The 13,124-nt window shown below is 36.2% G+C and overlaps 1 protein-coding gene across 4 annotated transcripts in view; it reads right to left on the bottom strand.

Moving 5' to 3' along the window:
- Positions 1-13,124, bottom strand: part of PLCB1 (phospholipase C beta 1) — a 788,982-nt gene that overhangs the window by 168,212 nt on the left and 607,646 nt on the right. For all 4 annotated transcript variants that reach the window (XM_051846235.2, XM_008256382.4, XM_051846234.2 and 1 more), the window contains exons 19-23: positions 10,852-11,006; positions 8,266-8,430; positions 6,555-6,654; positions 5,272-5,376; positions 3,876-3,985 (exon numbers count right to left, since the gene is read on the bottom strand). In XM_051846235.2, the coding sequence (XP_051702195.1) occupies positions 3,876-3,985; positions 5,272-5,376; positions 6,555-6,654; positions 8,266-8,430; positions 10,852-11,006 (635 nt within the window). The remainder of the gene's footprint in view (positions 1-3,875; positions 3,986-5,271; positions 5,377-6,554; positions 6,655-8,265; positions 8,431-10,851; positions 11,007-13,124) is intronic.

The following is a 13,124-nucleotide window of genomic DNA, read 5'->3' as shown; positions in this document are numbered from 1 at the left end:
TGAGTTTCAAAAATGAAATCTGTTAAGGGCCTAGATATTTCAAGAAGAAAAATCATATTTTCTGATTTAGACCAGTATGGAGTCTATGTAATTCAACGCTTCTAAAATTATTTCTACAACTGAAAATGTTCAATTATTCTGTAAGTTTAACCCCAATTATACATTTCTTGTTAACTTTTAAAAAAATTCAAGTAACATTGACCTGAAACTCTACTTCTGTATTTTTATATACCTTAGTGTCCTCCCAAAATAGTTTTTTTTTAATTATTTATTTGAATGTGAGCAAGTGAGTGACAATAGCTGGGGCAGGAGCCAAGAACTCTGTCCAGGTTTCCAACATGGTGACGGGGACACGAATACTTGGGGTAGTCATCTGCTGCCCCCACCCACCCACCCAGGGTATGCATTAATTAGCAGGAAGCTGGAATTGAGAGTGGAGCCAGTGGGACTCAAACCCAGACCCTCTGATGTCTCAATCAGCATCTTAACCACTGTAGCAAACACTGGTCCTTCAAACAGCTTTTTGGTATACAAAGATAAGGCTTTCAAAGGATACCAAGGTGGGCCAAGGCACTCCTTGCATGCTCAAAGGACTTAGGTCTCCACTCCTTGGGGTTACTCCCCCCGGCCCAATCATCAGAGAATTGGTCTTTTTGAGGCACCATCAATAAAACATTCACAAGGAGACTTCTACATCAGTAGCCGTACTACATAAGCTGAAATATGGTGTGTCTTGAAGTATTCTTTTGAAGTGAGTGCTTCCTTCTCAGGGACAATGGCTTACAACGAGGTAGAAGTTGATTATACAAATAAGAAATATTATGTCTACAATGAAATTTTAGTTCAAAATCCTACTTTTTAAACGTTTATTTCTCTAAAAATAAAATATAGGTAGCTGACTAAAGAGATTGCTGTTTTCTAATGAAAGAATAGAATCACTGTTCTCAACAGTAATTTATTTATATTTACCTAAATTATATTTTCTTGTAACATATATATTTTAAATATGTTATTAAGTAAAGCAGGAAAAGAGAAAAGAATTTCCAAGCTTCTGGTGGATTTCTTAGGAGAGGTACTGATTTCATATTGGTGTCCATATGAGTAAATAAGAAATTCATAGAATTCTTTAGTTTTAACCCATTCTATCTCTTGGTCCTATATGTGGGAAACCTAAAACAAAAAAACAACTGAGCAGTAAATGTACCATTTATAGTAACTTTGACATAAATATTATGTTTTTGGAGTTCCATAGTTTGGAGAAAATAATAGGTGAATTATTAGATCATTTGAAAATATTTTAAAATTAATTGTGGAAATAGCATTAACTTTACCACAAAAGTTCCTTTATTAAATGTTAATCTGACCAAAAGATTACCTACATAACTGATAGATAATAAAAGAAATACATTTATGAAAGTGTTTTCCTAGAACTAGGCTGTCATTTTATTTCAATATATATTGCTTTTCAAATTGTCAATATTTGGGGACCAGCATTGTGGTATGGTGAGTTAAGCCACAGCCTAAGATACTGGCATCCCATTTAGGCACTGGTTTGAGTCCTGCCTGCTCTGTTTCTGATTCCAGCTCCCTGATAATGTGCATAGGAAAGCAGCTGAAGATGGACCAAGTGCTTGGGCCCCTGCTCCTACGTTTGAGACCAAGATTAATTCCTGGTTCCTGGTTTCAACATGGCAAAGCCCACCAGCCATTTGTGAAGTAAACTAGCAGATGGAGGGTCTCTCTCCCCTCTCTCTCTGTAGTTCTCAATTTCCCTATAACCATGTCTTAAAAATAAATCTTTAAAGAAAATTATGTTTGAAAATAGTTGTTCTATAAGTAGGACACTGAGTGAGACTATGTGTAGTGCGTAATAATGTGCAGTGGAGTGTACTGCTGTCTGACAAACTCTAATGTGTTGCTACTTACAGATATTCGTTGAAAACTTGTGATCTGTGTGCTTGGAAGTAAATTAGTTCTATAAATGCTTGAAGTGGTGCAGAATCCAGACTCACACTCCATTTGTTGGGTTTTTTGGACAATCTATTTGCTGGTTATGACTTGTGTGCACACCTTCAAAATATTGTGTTCTAAGCTACAGACACCACGAGGAAAAACAGGCTAAACAGTGTCTTCTGAAACTGGCAACACTGATGAAAAAACAAGCGAGAAGGTCATGACCACAGATTTGATACAGATAAATTCTCATTACAAAATGGTTAGCTAATGAATGTGTCATTGTTGACAAGAACTACGATACAGTGGAACCACCTGTCAAAGTTAAATCTTTCCAAAAAGAAATAACTAGTAGGGTCACTGTGCCCCAACCAAAGGTATTGGGTCCCTATGACAATTTCATCGGTGGTATGCTTAAAGCATGATTGATGGGCTTTCAAATTGGTCACTTCTTTTTGTTAAAAAACAAAAGTGGCATTGGCCTTCCTTCACTTGAGTAACTGATATGTGTATGGTAAATGCATGTTCTATTCACAATTTTGTGAACAAAGGCAAAGAGCATCTCATAAATTTGTGGGATTTCAAGAGACATCTACTCAGCATACTTAAAATGAAAAACAGAAACCATCAGGACAAAGAAAGTGTAGAACTTCTGGACTTACTACTGCCCAAGATAATATCAGATTTCACATAAGAAGCCAAATTATTCTAAAATGAAAAGAATAATCATGCAAAACAACCCATGTTACACAAAACCAACAAAATATTGTCAAAAATGTAATGCAACTTTTGTTTGAAGTGTTTTGCTCCAAAAATAATTATTGCGCAGGTCAAGAAAATCACTTTTTTGCATACTGTGTATTGTATGAAAGGAAATCTGCCCAATATCTTGTTTATAGAACAATATATATATAACAATTTATATAACTATATATATAAAACAATACACGCACACACTACATTGGACAATTTGTATATTCATTTTTAATAATAAATTATATATAGGCTATAGATCATAATTCCCAACATATTTTAATGCAGCTATGTCAATTTCATTGAAATATTCATAGAATTGAAAAGTTGGGACTTAATGGGTTAATCTTTTTAAAGACCATGGAAAAGAAAAACACTATTATAGCTGAAGGAACACCAGAATTAAAAATGTAATCATTGTAAAATCTTTAAATTCCAGTTCCTGATCAAAAAATTCAGAAGTATTTATTCATGCTTCTATTGAGCTACAAGGCTCTTCAGCATTATTAGTTTCCCTTAAAGGAGAATTGGATATGGGACTTCTTCATGACAATATTTCTGAGAGAATGCTCTCAGAAGAAAAATGTAGGGATGTGAGGCATGCATGACAGATAGGGAAAGAAGAGAGAGTGGCATGTCACTGGAAGTCTACTTCAGCCTCATCCCTTATGGAGGTATGTAGCAGGAATTGCAACGCAGAAGTTGCCCACACAGAAGCAAAGCACCTGTGCTGTTATTTTCCTCGATCTGTCAGTTGCTGGTCCTGGATCTCCCCCTCCAAGGAAGAGCTTGCCAGGCATCTCCAGGCATGCTCGTTCCTATCAGCAGAAGTTCACCCTCAGAGAAACCTGCAGCAGTGAATGGCTTGAAGTCAACCCTTGTAGTGATGTTGCAGCGGTCTGAGGAGGCGATCCGAGCCCAGGACCCTGCCTGAGGCAGATGTGTATGCAAGAAAAGACACTGGTGGTGTGCACTGAATGCCAAAAGAGAATGAAATATGAAAAATGCAGTCAATCATCTAGATTTTCTATGACAATGCTGGACTTCATGGAAGTGCTGTTCCAATGCACCATTTCTTTTCCTAAGGTGTGATGTTATTTAGACAAAGCCAGCAAGGGAGTGAAGAAATAATACTTAATGTTATGCTTAAGATTAGAACATCCTCTCACCTCTTTCTTTACTTCTTCTTCATCTTCTAGCGTCAAAGCAGCCAGTTGCTTAGCTCTCTGCTCCATCAGATTCACGTATCGGATTGGGTTTGACAAAGCTTCAATAACGTCTAAATAGGGAAGAGACATTTTAGATCAAAGGTCTGGGATGTAGTGATTGCCCACTATGCTTCTTTCATTCCATTCCTCCTTCCTTCCATGCATTACATCCTCTACCTACTCATGCTTCCAACAATTCATCATCCATCTTCCATTCTTTCATCTACCCGTATAATGATCCACTCATCTACCCAACATTTTGGAAATAGATGATTCAGGCCATCCCTCAGGAAGAGATTAATCAAAGGAATTCAGTGCTGAGAGCCAAATAGGTCAGACTCTGACTAAGCATGCCTCAACACTGCAGATTTTCAGATTCTTCAGATTTTTTTGGAGGCATCCTCTACCCCAGAAATAACTTACACATTTGTCTTATTTCAACCAAATGGTCTTTCATAAATGGAGACATTTCACATAGAAACCCTCCTTTCCAGACTGTTGGAATGTCCCTGTGATTTGGTAATATGGTGCTCATTCAGATGGCAGTGGATAGCTATAATAAGCTAGGCTGCTATCTTTGGGTGGAGCATGTGCTCCAACTTTTGTTTCAGTCTTCAGCACTCCCCAGTGTCTCACATCTAGACCATTTGATAATACAAACATTTAAATGTATGATTCCTAGGGGTAGACTTTTGGGCTGGTAGTTAAGATACCAGTCCAGATATGCCTGTCTGCTATCAGGTTTTCTGGGTTTGAGTCCTGGTTTCAGTCTCTTGCTAATGCATACCCTAGGAAGGGGGAGTGGTGATGGCTCAAATAGATGGGGCCCTGCCACCCACATGGGAGAACAGGATTGAGGTCCTGGATCCTGGCTTCAGCCTGGTACAGCTCTGTAAACTGTAGGCAACTGGGGAGTGAATCAGCAGATGGGCACTCTTTCTGTCTCACACTCTCAAATTACCAAAAAAAAAAAATTAAAAATAACAACATATTTAAAATTCCTCTCAATTTTTCACCCATGAAAAGGACCATCACTCTACAACTGGCTGAAGGCAAATGCAGCGCACAGAACTACTTCATACCTGTAGTACTACGTCCCTTTGGAAGGGCTGAGCCCATGAGGATAAGACTATCAATGAATAAATATGCCTAAAACTAAGGAATTGGGATTAAAATGAAAATACATAATTAAAATTCAGTTACAAGGGCTTGAACAATTTACCTCTAAGCATAAATATAAAAATAGAGACGACTTTGAGGGCAGAATCAAACCTTTGTTTGGTCCAATTTTTCTTTCACTAAGCCACAAAATCCCGGATGAGCCAGAAGGAAACATTGTTGTGGGTGGGGTACTTACCTGCGTATGTGTCTGGCACATAATCTTTCACTTCTATGTAGACAAAGACAGCCGGCAGCATGAGAGGCTGGTTCCTTTCATTCCTCAGGCAGATGTAGTGATAGCCTGGAGTGTGACAAAGAAAAAAAAAAAAACATGCAGCATGTAATTTCTGCACAATTTAGTTATCATCATGAACATCAGTGAGATGGAGGTGTATATTTCAGTTGATGCTGAGTGACAAGCAGGTCAGCTCCTTCTCATTTTAATCACATGATTTTGAGAGATAAGGTATTATTTTCCTTACTAGACAGGAAAACTCGGTTGAATCTATTTTTTTTTTCCCTTTCTAGTCAGTTTTTCCCCATAAAAGAGAATTCAAAATAGTGTGGTAGAGATTTAATTATTATTCCACTTTCACCCCTTATAATTGAATTCCAGTTGATGTCCTGACTTGGAGCTTGGCATATGCTCAATTTTGGCCAATGGAATGCTAACGATGTGATATAAGGAGAGCTTAAAATGCAATGCAGGATTAGAGTTTTCCTCTTGCATTACAGTGGACTGGCAAGGAAAGTCTCCACTGTAGATGCTGCTGCCCCTTCAGTCTGGCCTCAAAATGCACACACATGGGAGGTAATTAAACCCCAAACCCAAAGCATAGCTATTCTCTGGTGCCCAGGCTGAATCACCCAAAATTTGCCAATCCAAGGACCCGTGAGCACAGTCACAAATATTCATGGGTTCTGCATCTACATATTCAGCCAAACACACATGGAAAATATTTGAGGAATAAAACACAACTGTCCACAGACAGGCATGTTTTGTTGTCATTATCTCCCAAACTATAGTGTAACAACTACTCACATGCATTTATGTTGCTAGATATCACAAGGGATCTTGAGATAATTTAAAGCATACAGAAGGATGTTACTAGGTTATATGCAAATACTATGCCATTTATATGATACTTGGGCTTCCATGGATTCTGGTATCTGAAGGGGTCTTGGATACAATACCCCGGGGTGCTAAGGGATAACTGGACTTGTATTTAAGTTTTCAGAAACTTTGTTCCACAGATTTACTGTGATAAGAGTTGATTAATAAACTGTAACATGTCACAAAAACATGAAAATGATTTAAATATTTAAAATATTTAAAAATATTTAAATAACCTTACAGCTCTAGTTACATAACAAAATTACAAATCAGTGAAGAACTTCCTAAAGAATTTTTAATGATCAGGTAAGGAAGTGATAATTTTCTCTGCAACTTTGACAGCAAGTTTCTCATACTATCCATACCTGGCCGAATGGCTTGCACTGGCAATATCCGGTGGCCGATGAATTTACCTCCTTCTTCATAAACTGCTATCCTTAAGCAGGCCAGAGAAGGAAGAACTACCTATGGAGACATGAAGGTCATACCTGGTTATGAAAACGTATTGTTCAATTCGGCTCTGCATTTCCAAATGCAGAGGTTTCTACTTAATTAATTTGATTTAAAAAAATGTTGCTTATGAGTTAATTTTTCAAAACAAGAATACATGGTTACCAGAAATAGGATCTTATCTTTGCTTTATCACCTTGTTGCAGGAAGGCATTTGTTAAAAATACAGCTCACTGGGAATGAGCATGTAGCCTAGAGGTTAAGATGTCCACAGCCTAAGTAGGAGTGCCTGGGTTTGATTTGTGGCTCTGGCTCCTGACTCCAGCTTCCTGCTAATCCTGACCCTGAGAGGCAGTAGGTGATGGCCCAAGTGAGTGGGTTTCTGCCACCCAGGTGGCAGACCTAGATTTCTGGTTCCTGGCTTCAGCCAGGCCCAGTCATGGCTATTTGGGGGCATTTGGGAAATGAACCAGAGGATAAGGTTTCTCTTTTTCTTTCTTCTTCTGTTTCCCTATCGCTAACAAATAATTTTGTAAATAGTTCATTTTTTTTACATCAACATTTTCAAAGATAGAAATGATCAAATTCTATGCTTAAACACAAAGAATTTGTTGTCTTATCACTATGTTAATGTTTACTCTTATGTTTTCAAAGCAAATAGATTTTCTACCATCAAAGAAAAGGTTTATAAAAAAGCTTTCAGGATCCTTTTAAAATATAATTGTTTCATAAATTTGAAAATTCACAAATAATGCAACAATTAATTACTTGTTTATTTCCTGTATGAAATATCTGGAGTATGTGGTTTTCCAATCTCATATCATGTACATGAAACCAACTATCTCTTTAAAATTTATTTTTATAAAGTAAATACATTTATTGAATGCTTGCACTGTCAGACATTTTCTAAATGTTGTTAATGTATTTACTTATGGACTATTCATACTAACTCCAGGAGTATTAAATCCAGTTGGCATATGAGAGCAAAGCAGAGTGTGAAAAGCTTTCATATAGACATTTGGTTTGCAGAAGACTGTCTTTGTAGACATTGTGACCAGATTAAAAGCAAAGGGAAGTCTACTCTGGTTTCTGCATGTCTTATTTTCAGAACTGCTTTGGTGATAAGCTTGTGTGAAGATGATTTGCTTCCTGGTGAAGACAGAAAGACCCAGTTGGTGTAAAAGACTTTAACTATATCCAAAGAATCCAGACAAGACAGTCAAGAGTTTAATTAACATTCTTTTTAAAAGAAGTATAGAGTTGCTTCCTGTCAGCTACTATGTCATTCCCTACTTCTCACTCTGCTTCATTGGAGTTAAATGAAAATGTATCATTGAACACTTATACTTGTGTGATGATCTGAGTTAAACTTACATGTTATTCTGGTCTTCCAAATGAGATATTCTAGAATTAATTGATTTAAAGTACAATTCTAAAAAATCTAAGCGAGTGATTAACAGCGATCTCCGAGTTTGCAGGATGACTTCCAAAACGGTATAGCTTTAAAAATGTGCAAGTTCTCAAGGTAAGCAACAAATAATTGCTCATTTATTTTATTTTATTTCTGGTTAGTGTAAAACACCTGGAAAACTCAGTTACATCTCAGGCCAAGAACACGAGACCAACCTTTTTGAACACAATTGGTTCTTCTTCCCAGACAGGATTTACGGCATTTCCTTGTGAGGTCTTGGTCTTAAATGCCTTCCTCCTTGTGTCCACAGGCAAACCAAACATATCCACTTCCACGTAAGTCCCAACTTTCTTATCAGACAGAAACTGACCAGAAATAATCTAGAAAGTAATAGAAAAGGAAGTCTTGATAAACAGATAACAAAGACATAACAGAATACTTTAAGGAGGTATAAATGCTGTTAGGTGAATGTTGGAGAATAAGCAAAATGAAATAGAAGCCATTGTAGAAATGTAATTTCTCTTTTCCTTAAGGAGTTAGTACAGGAATATTGAAAATTGTACAGGTAAGAGTCAATAAGGTAAAGCAGTAAATGAGGAACAAATGAAGAAGAATCTGCTTTAAACCATTAAGATCAGTTTACCCGTACCTTTAATTCACCCCATTAGTCATCTCCACAGCTGTGAGTTTCCTTTGCCTCGCTACTTAACAAATGAGCATAGTGGAGTTAAAAGAGATTTTAAAATTATACATCCACAAAATGTTTCCCAGGTCTGGCTCTTTTCCTAACCTAATTTTCATTATCACAGAGATCTATCAGTCATAATACAGGTTAATGGAAGCAAACAAGGAAACAAGCAATATAAACTTGCTTTATCCCAGAGATGGAAGCACCAGGGATCAAGTGCTGATGGAGACAACCTGGTTCATCTAGGTTGTGTAAGTGGAACAAAGTTTCTAACCTCAAATCAGCAAAAGGGACAAAATTTCCCAGATTATGCCTGGGGCATAAATCAGACATCACAGAGGCATGAACACAGCCATCAGAGGATAAGTTAGGTCAAAGTCAACTGCATACAGATGAGGTTAGACATTCCAAACAAGTTAGAGGGAAGGCTTTGGGAAGGCTCCCTGAATTAGTCCTGGGGACAACTCATTTCCCTTGGCTGTAATCTTTGGCTTCTTTCATGAGGCCTGCTAGCAACAATCTCTTAGTTGAACTAGAGGATCTACAGAAGAACTAAGAACTTAGCAGGCATTTCACAACATGTTTGAAATGTCCAAGTTATGTAAGTTCCACTGGAAAATCAGAGGCACCAAAGCCTTTATATGCTTAAGATATCTGATCAAAGAAGAATCCTGAACTAAATTACTGACACTAAACCACAGGTTCTCATCAGTAAGATAGAATGGCAGATCGTTGTCTGAGTTCGCAAGTTAATTCTGGCAGTATAAAGCCTATGTCACAAAATTAAAACAAAGACACAACAGGACAGAAATGAGCTGCATCTTGGCTCTGACTGTAATGTTCAAGTCAGGGAGGACTGTATTACAGTGTGGCCTCTCCATTCAGGGGATACTGACAGTTCTAGAACAGCAAATCCACTCTGGATGGAAGTAGCAGGTTACATGTCTGGGACTCAACTATTTCTCCTTTACAACCCAACATACTATCCTGCCTATATGAAATTGGTTACAATGTCACAAAATTTCCAAGACAAAAATATGCAAGCAATTAAGGAAAAAACAGGATGAACTTGCAAACAAAGTAAAAATATTATGAGTTTGATGCATCTACAACAATTGACAAGGATTTTAAAACAGCATTCTCTTTATGCATAATGCTTATGTGTTTATCTCAATCACACATGACAGAACTAACTATCCTTGGTGGAAAACAATTCCCTAAAATAAACAGGATTGTAAAGCTCTAGTTTTGCCCGAATTACTCTTTATAAATCTGACTTGAAAAAAATTTCAAAGACATAACCGTGAGGTAATTTATTGAATTTTATTTTTAAATCTTTGATATAAAGTGACATAACTTTAAGATGAAAATGGGGTCAGCTGCTTTGCTAGAAAATGTTACCGAATACTTTTATATAGTTTCTCAAATGCCTTGCTTTAAAGTTAATCAGAAAGTACATCTATGACCCCCCCAAAAGGTTCTATCATATTAGTAGAAAATAAATGATATTTAAAAAATAAATGAACTTTAGCTCCACACCAAATAATTACAGAATTTCTATATAAAGTTCTTTATAAAAACAAACTTACATTTCATAGCCTTAATAATATTTTCTGAGTTCACAAAGAATATACCTATTGTAACTTAAATTTTAAGGCTTGGAGAAAATCATTTGGAATTAATTTTAGGGTCACAAACTCATACTTAATAAGACAACTCCTTCATATCATTAATACAAGCTTCAAAATCTCTGAACATTCTCGTAGCATTTCAAAACCATGCTGTGAAAACTAGAAACCTTTGTTCAATATTTAATAACTTATAGCAGGACTTTATTCTCTAATTTTGCTTGGAACTCATGAGTACAAAATGCCAGATCTCTCAAATATGGGTCACTAACTTTCATGTGAATTTCATGGTGGGATATCTGCATAAAAAGAGAGAATTGGCCATGGTAAGTTTCACCAACTCATTTTACTAACTACATCTCATTCAAGCAGCCTGCAAAAACTATTAAGATCTTCAACAGGTATTAAGCTTTTTTTTTTTTAAGATTAAAGCACTTATTTATGCAAAGTAGAGAATGATCTAGCTTTTGTTAGGGTGTACATACCTTAACAGATAAGGTGTTGGCTACTATCCCATCCACAATGCCTTCGGTAAAAGGATCAAAATGCTTGTCAGGTCTCCTCATGAACTCTGGCTTTAATCTGTAGCCGCTCTTCCCATTGTATTCATACATCCCCATGTTTATCTGCATAGCCAGGTCTGAATATAAAATACAAATCTTACTGTAAATGAATTTATGATAGAACAAGAAAGTAAGATTATAAATTGAGATGGTATTACAGTCCATTTGTGTGACTGCTCTCCTTACAAAAGAAATAATTATTCACTGAAGTGTAAGAAACAGATTTAAAAAATTCAGCTGTAATCCCTAATTTCAGATATAACTACTGCCAGCGTGCCACTTCATATATATTTTTCACATATAGTATGTTGATTTCATTAAATATTTTTCTGCTTAACTTTATCAGCTGGGTAGAATCCCTTTGAATAGATATATTTGAATAAATGTATTCAGCCCATTCTGAGTTACATTTCTTCTAATTTTTTACTTTTTTAAACATTTATTATTTTCTTGAGATAACATTCTTACAGCAAGGGAAGACCTTTCTTTCTCTCTGTCTCTCTCTCACTGTCCACTCTGCCTGTCAAAAAATAAAAAAATAAAAAATAAAAATAAAAAAATTTATATTATAGTAAAAATCTTAAAGGTTCTACTAAATAAAAACTTCAACAACTAAAAAGTAAAATGACCATATGTTTTATGGAACATCATTGTGGTGACAACTTTGAAAACACCATCAATGCTTCTCCTAGGAGTGGGATTTCTGGGCCAAATATATATGCACATATTTTGATAAAGTGTCCTTCAGAAAGCTTAAACCAATGAAACAATCTTTTTAAAACATTAATTTATCTGAGAGGCAAACAGAGAGGTCTTCATCTACTGACTCACTCCCTAAATGCCCACAATGGGGGGCTGGACTACTGGCTAAAGTTGAAAAACAGAAGCCAGAGCTGGGAGTTGAGAACTCAATCCAGGTCTCCTGAATGGAAGGCAGGAACCCAGTAACTTGAGCTATCACTGCTGTCTCCCAGGGTCTGCAAGGGCCAGAAGCCGGAGCCAGGAATCGAACCCAGCTACTTGCATATGGGAGGCAGGTGTCTTCAACTTTAGGCTAAATCCCTACTCGTTAAACTAATTTATGCTCTACTAAGGCATGTGTTTGAGGATAGATGTTCCCAATTCCACTCACAGATGATGCTACAATTCTTCATTTCATAGGAAAAGAGATTAAAAAAAAAGTGCATTTCTGTGATTATTTACAACCAATGTTATTTACACATTGATTCTTGACAATGAACAAGAGTAACTGATCAATATCTTCCTAAGACTCAGTCTATCAGTAGAATCTTCACATTTACTGCAATTCTTAGGGTTAAAAATATATATTTTATAAGGAATATGGGAAGTTGTCAGCTGATCCAGATTACCTGTGTCATGATTTATTTCTATTTATGTCAAGAATAAAGATGTGAAGATAGAATTATTTTAAATTGAATGTAACAAGTCATTTCTAGAGCAGAGAAAATAAGCAAAGAAATTCTCCCTCTCATTTTATTAAAGTATTTATTTGCCATAACCATATCTACCCTCAAGGCCCCCTTAGGCGTTATTTGGCAACAACACAGACTACTTTTTTGGGTGCACATAGCCTGGAGCGATTGTCGTAAAATAGTAAACAAAGTAGATGCCATCCTTATGATGGGGCTTAAATTAAGATATTATACCAATAAGATATTTAACACAGAGCCAGACATAGTGGTCCTACCACTATCACAATTAGAACTGTCGACATTGATGAAGAATAGCACGCTCTTTCAAATTTAATGATAAATTTCCCAAGACAGGTTGACAATCACCTGCCAGCGGACAGGCTACTCCAGGCACTACAAACCTTAGAAATAGACTATGACACCAAGGTTGGAACAAATATCAAAAAAGAAAGTAGACCTACCATAATTGAAAAATATCAAGTTCAAAAACTTAATAAATTATATTAGCATATCATATGTTCTAAAATAACATATAAGTAGAGTTTATCCTTGAAACAAAAGAACAAATACATACTAAGAGATCTATTAATATAATTTATCACATTTATGAACAAAGATGAACATATGATCATCCCAAGAGATGCTTGGTAACATTCAACATAAATGCTTAAAACAATGTTAGTCAGCTAAGCCAAATGACTACTTTTTAGTATGTTAAAGAACAGGCATTTCTAAGTTAAAACCAACATCCTACTGGAGAGT

The sequence above is a fragment of the Oryctolagus cuniculus genome, chromosome 11 (assembly GCF_964237555.1).
Source record: "Oryctolagus cuniculus chromosome 11, mOryCun1.1, whole genome shotgun sequence".
Classification (NCBI taxonomy): domain Eukaryota; kingdom Metazoa; phylum Chordata; class Mammalia; order Lagomorpha; family Leporidae; genus Oryctolagus; species Oryctolagus cuniculus.
This window is presented reverse-complemented; position numbering and strand designations above follow the sequence as displayed.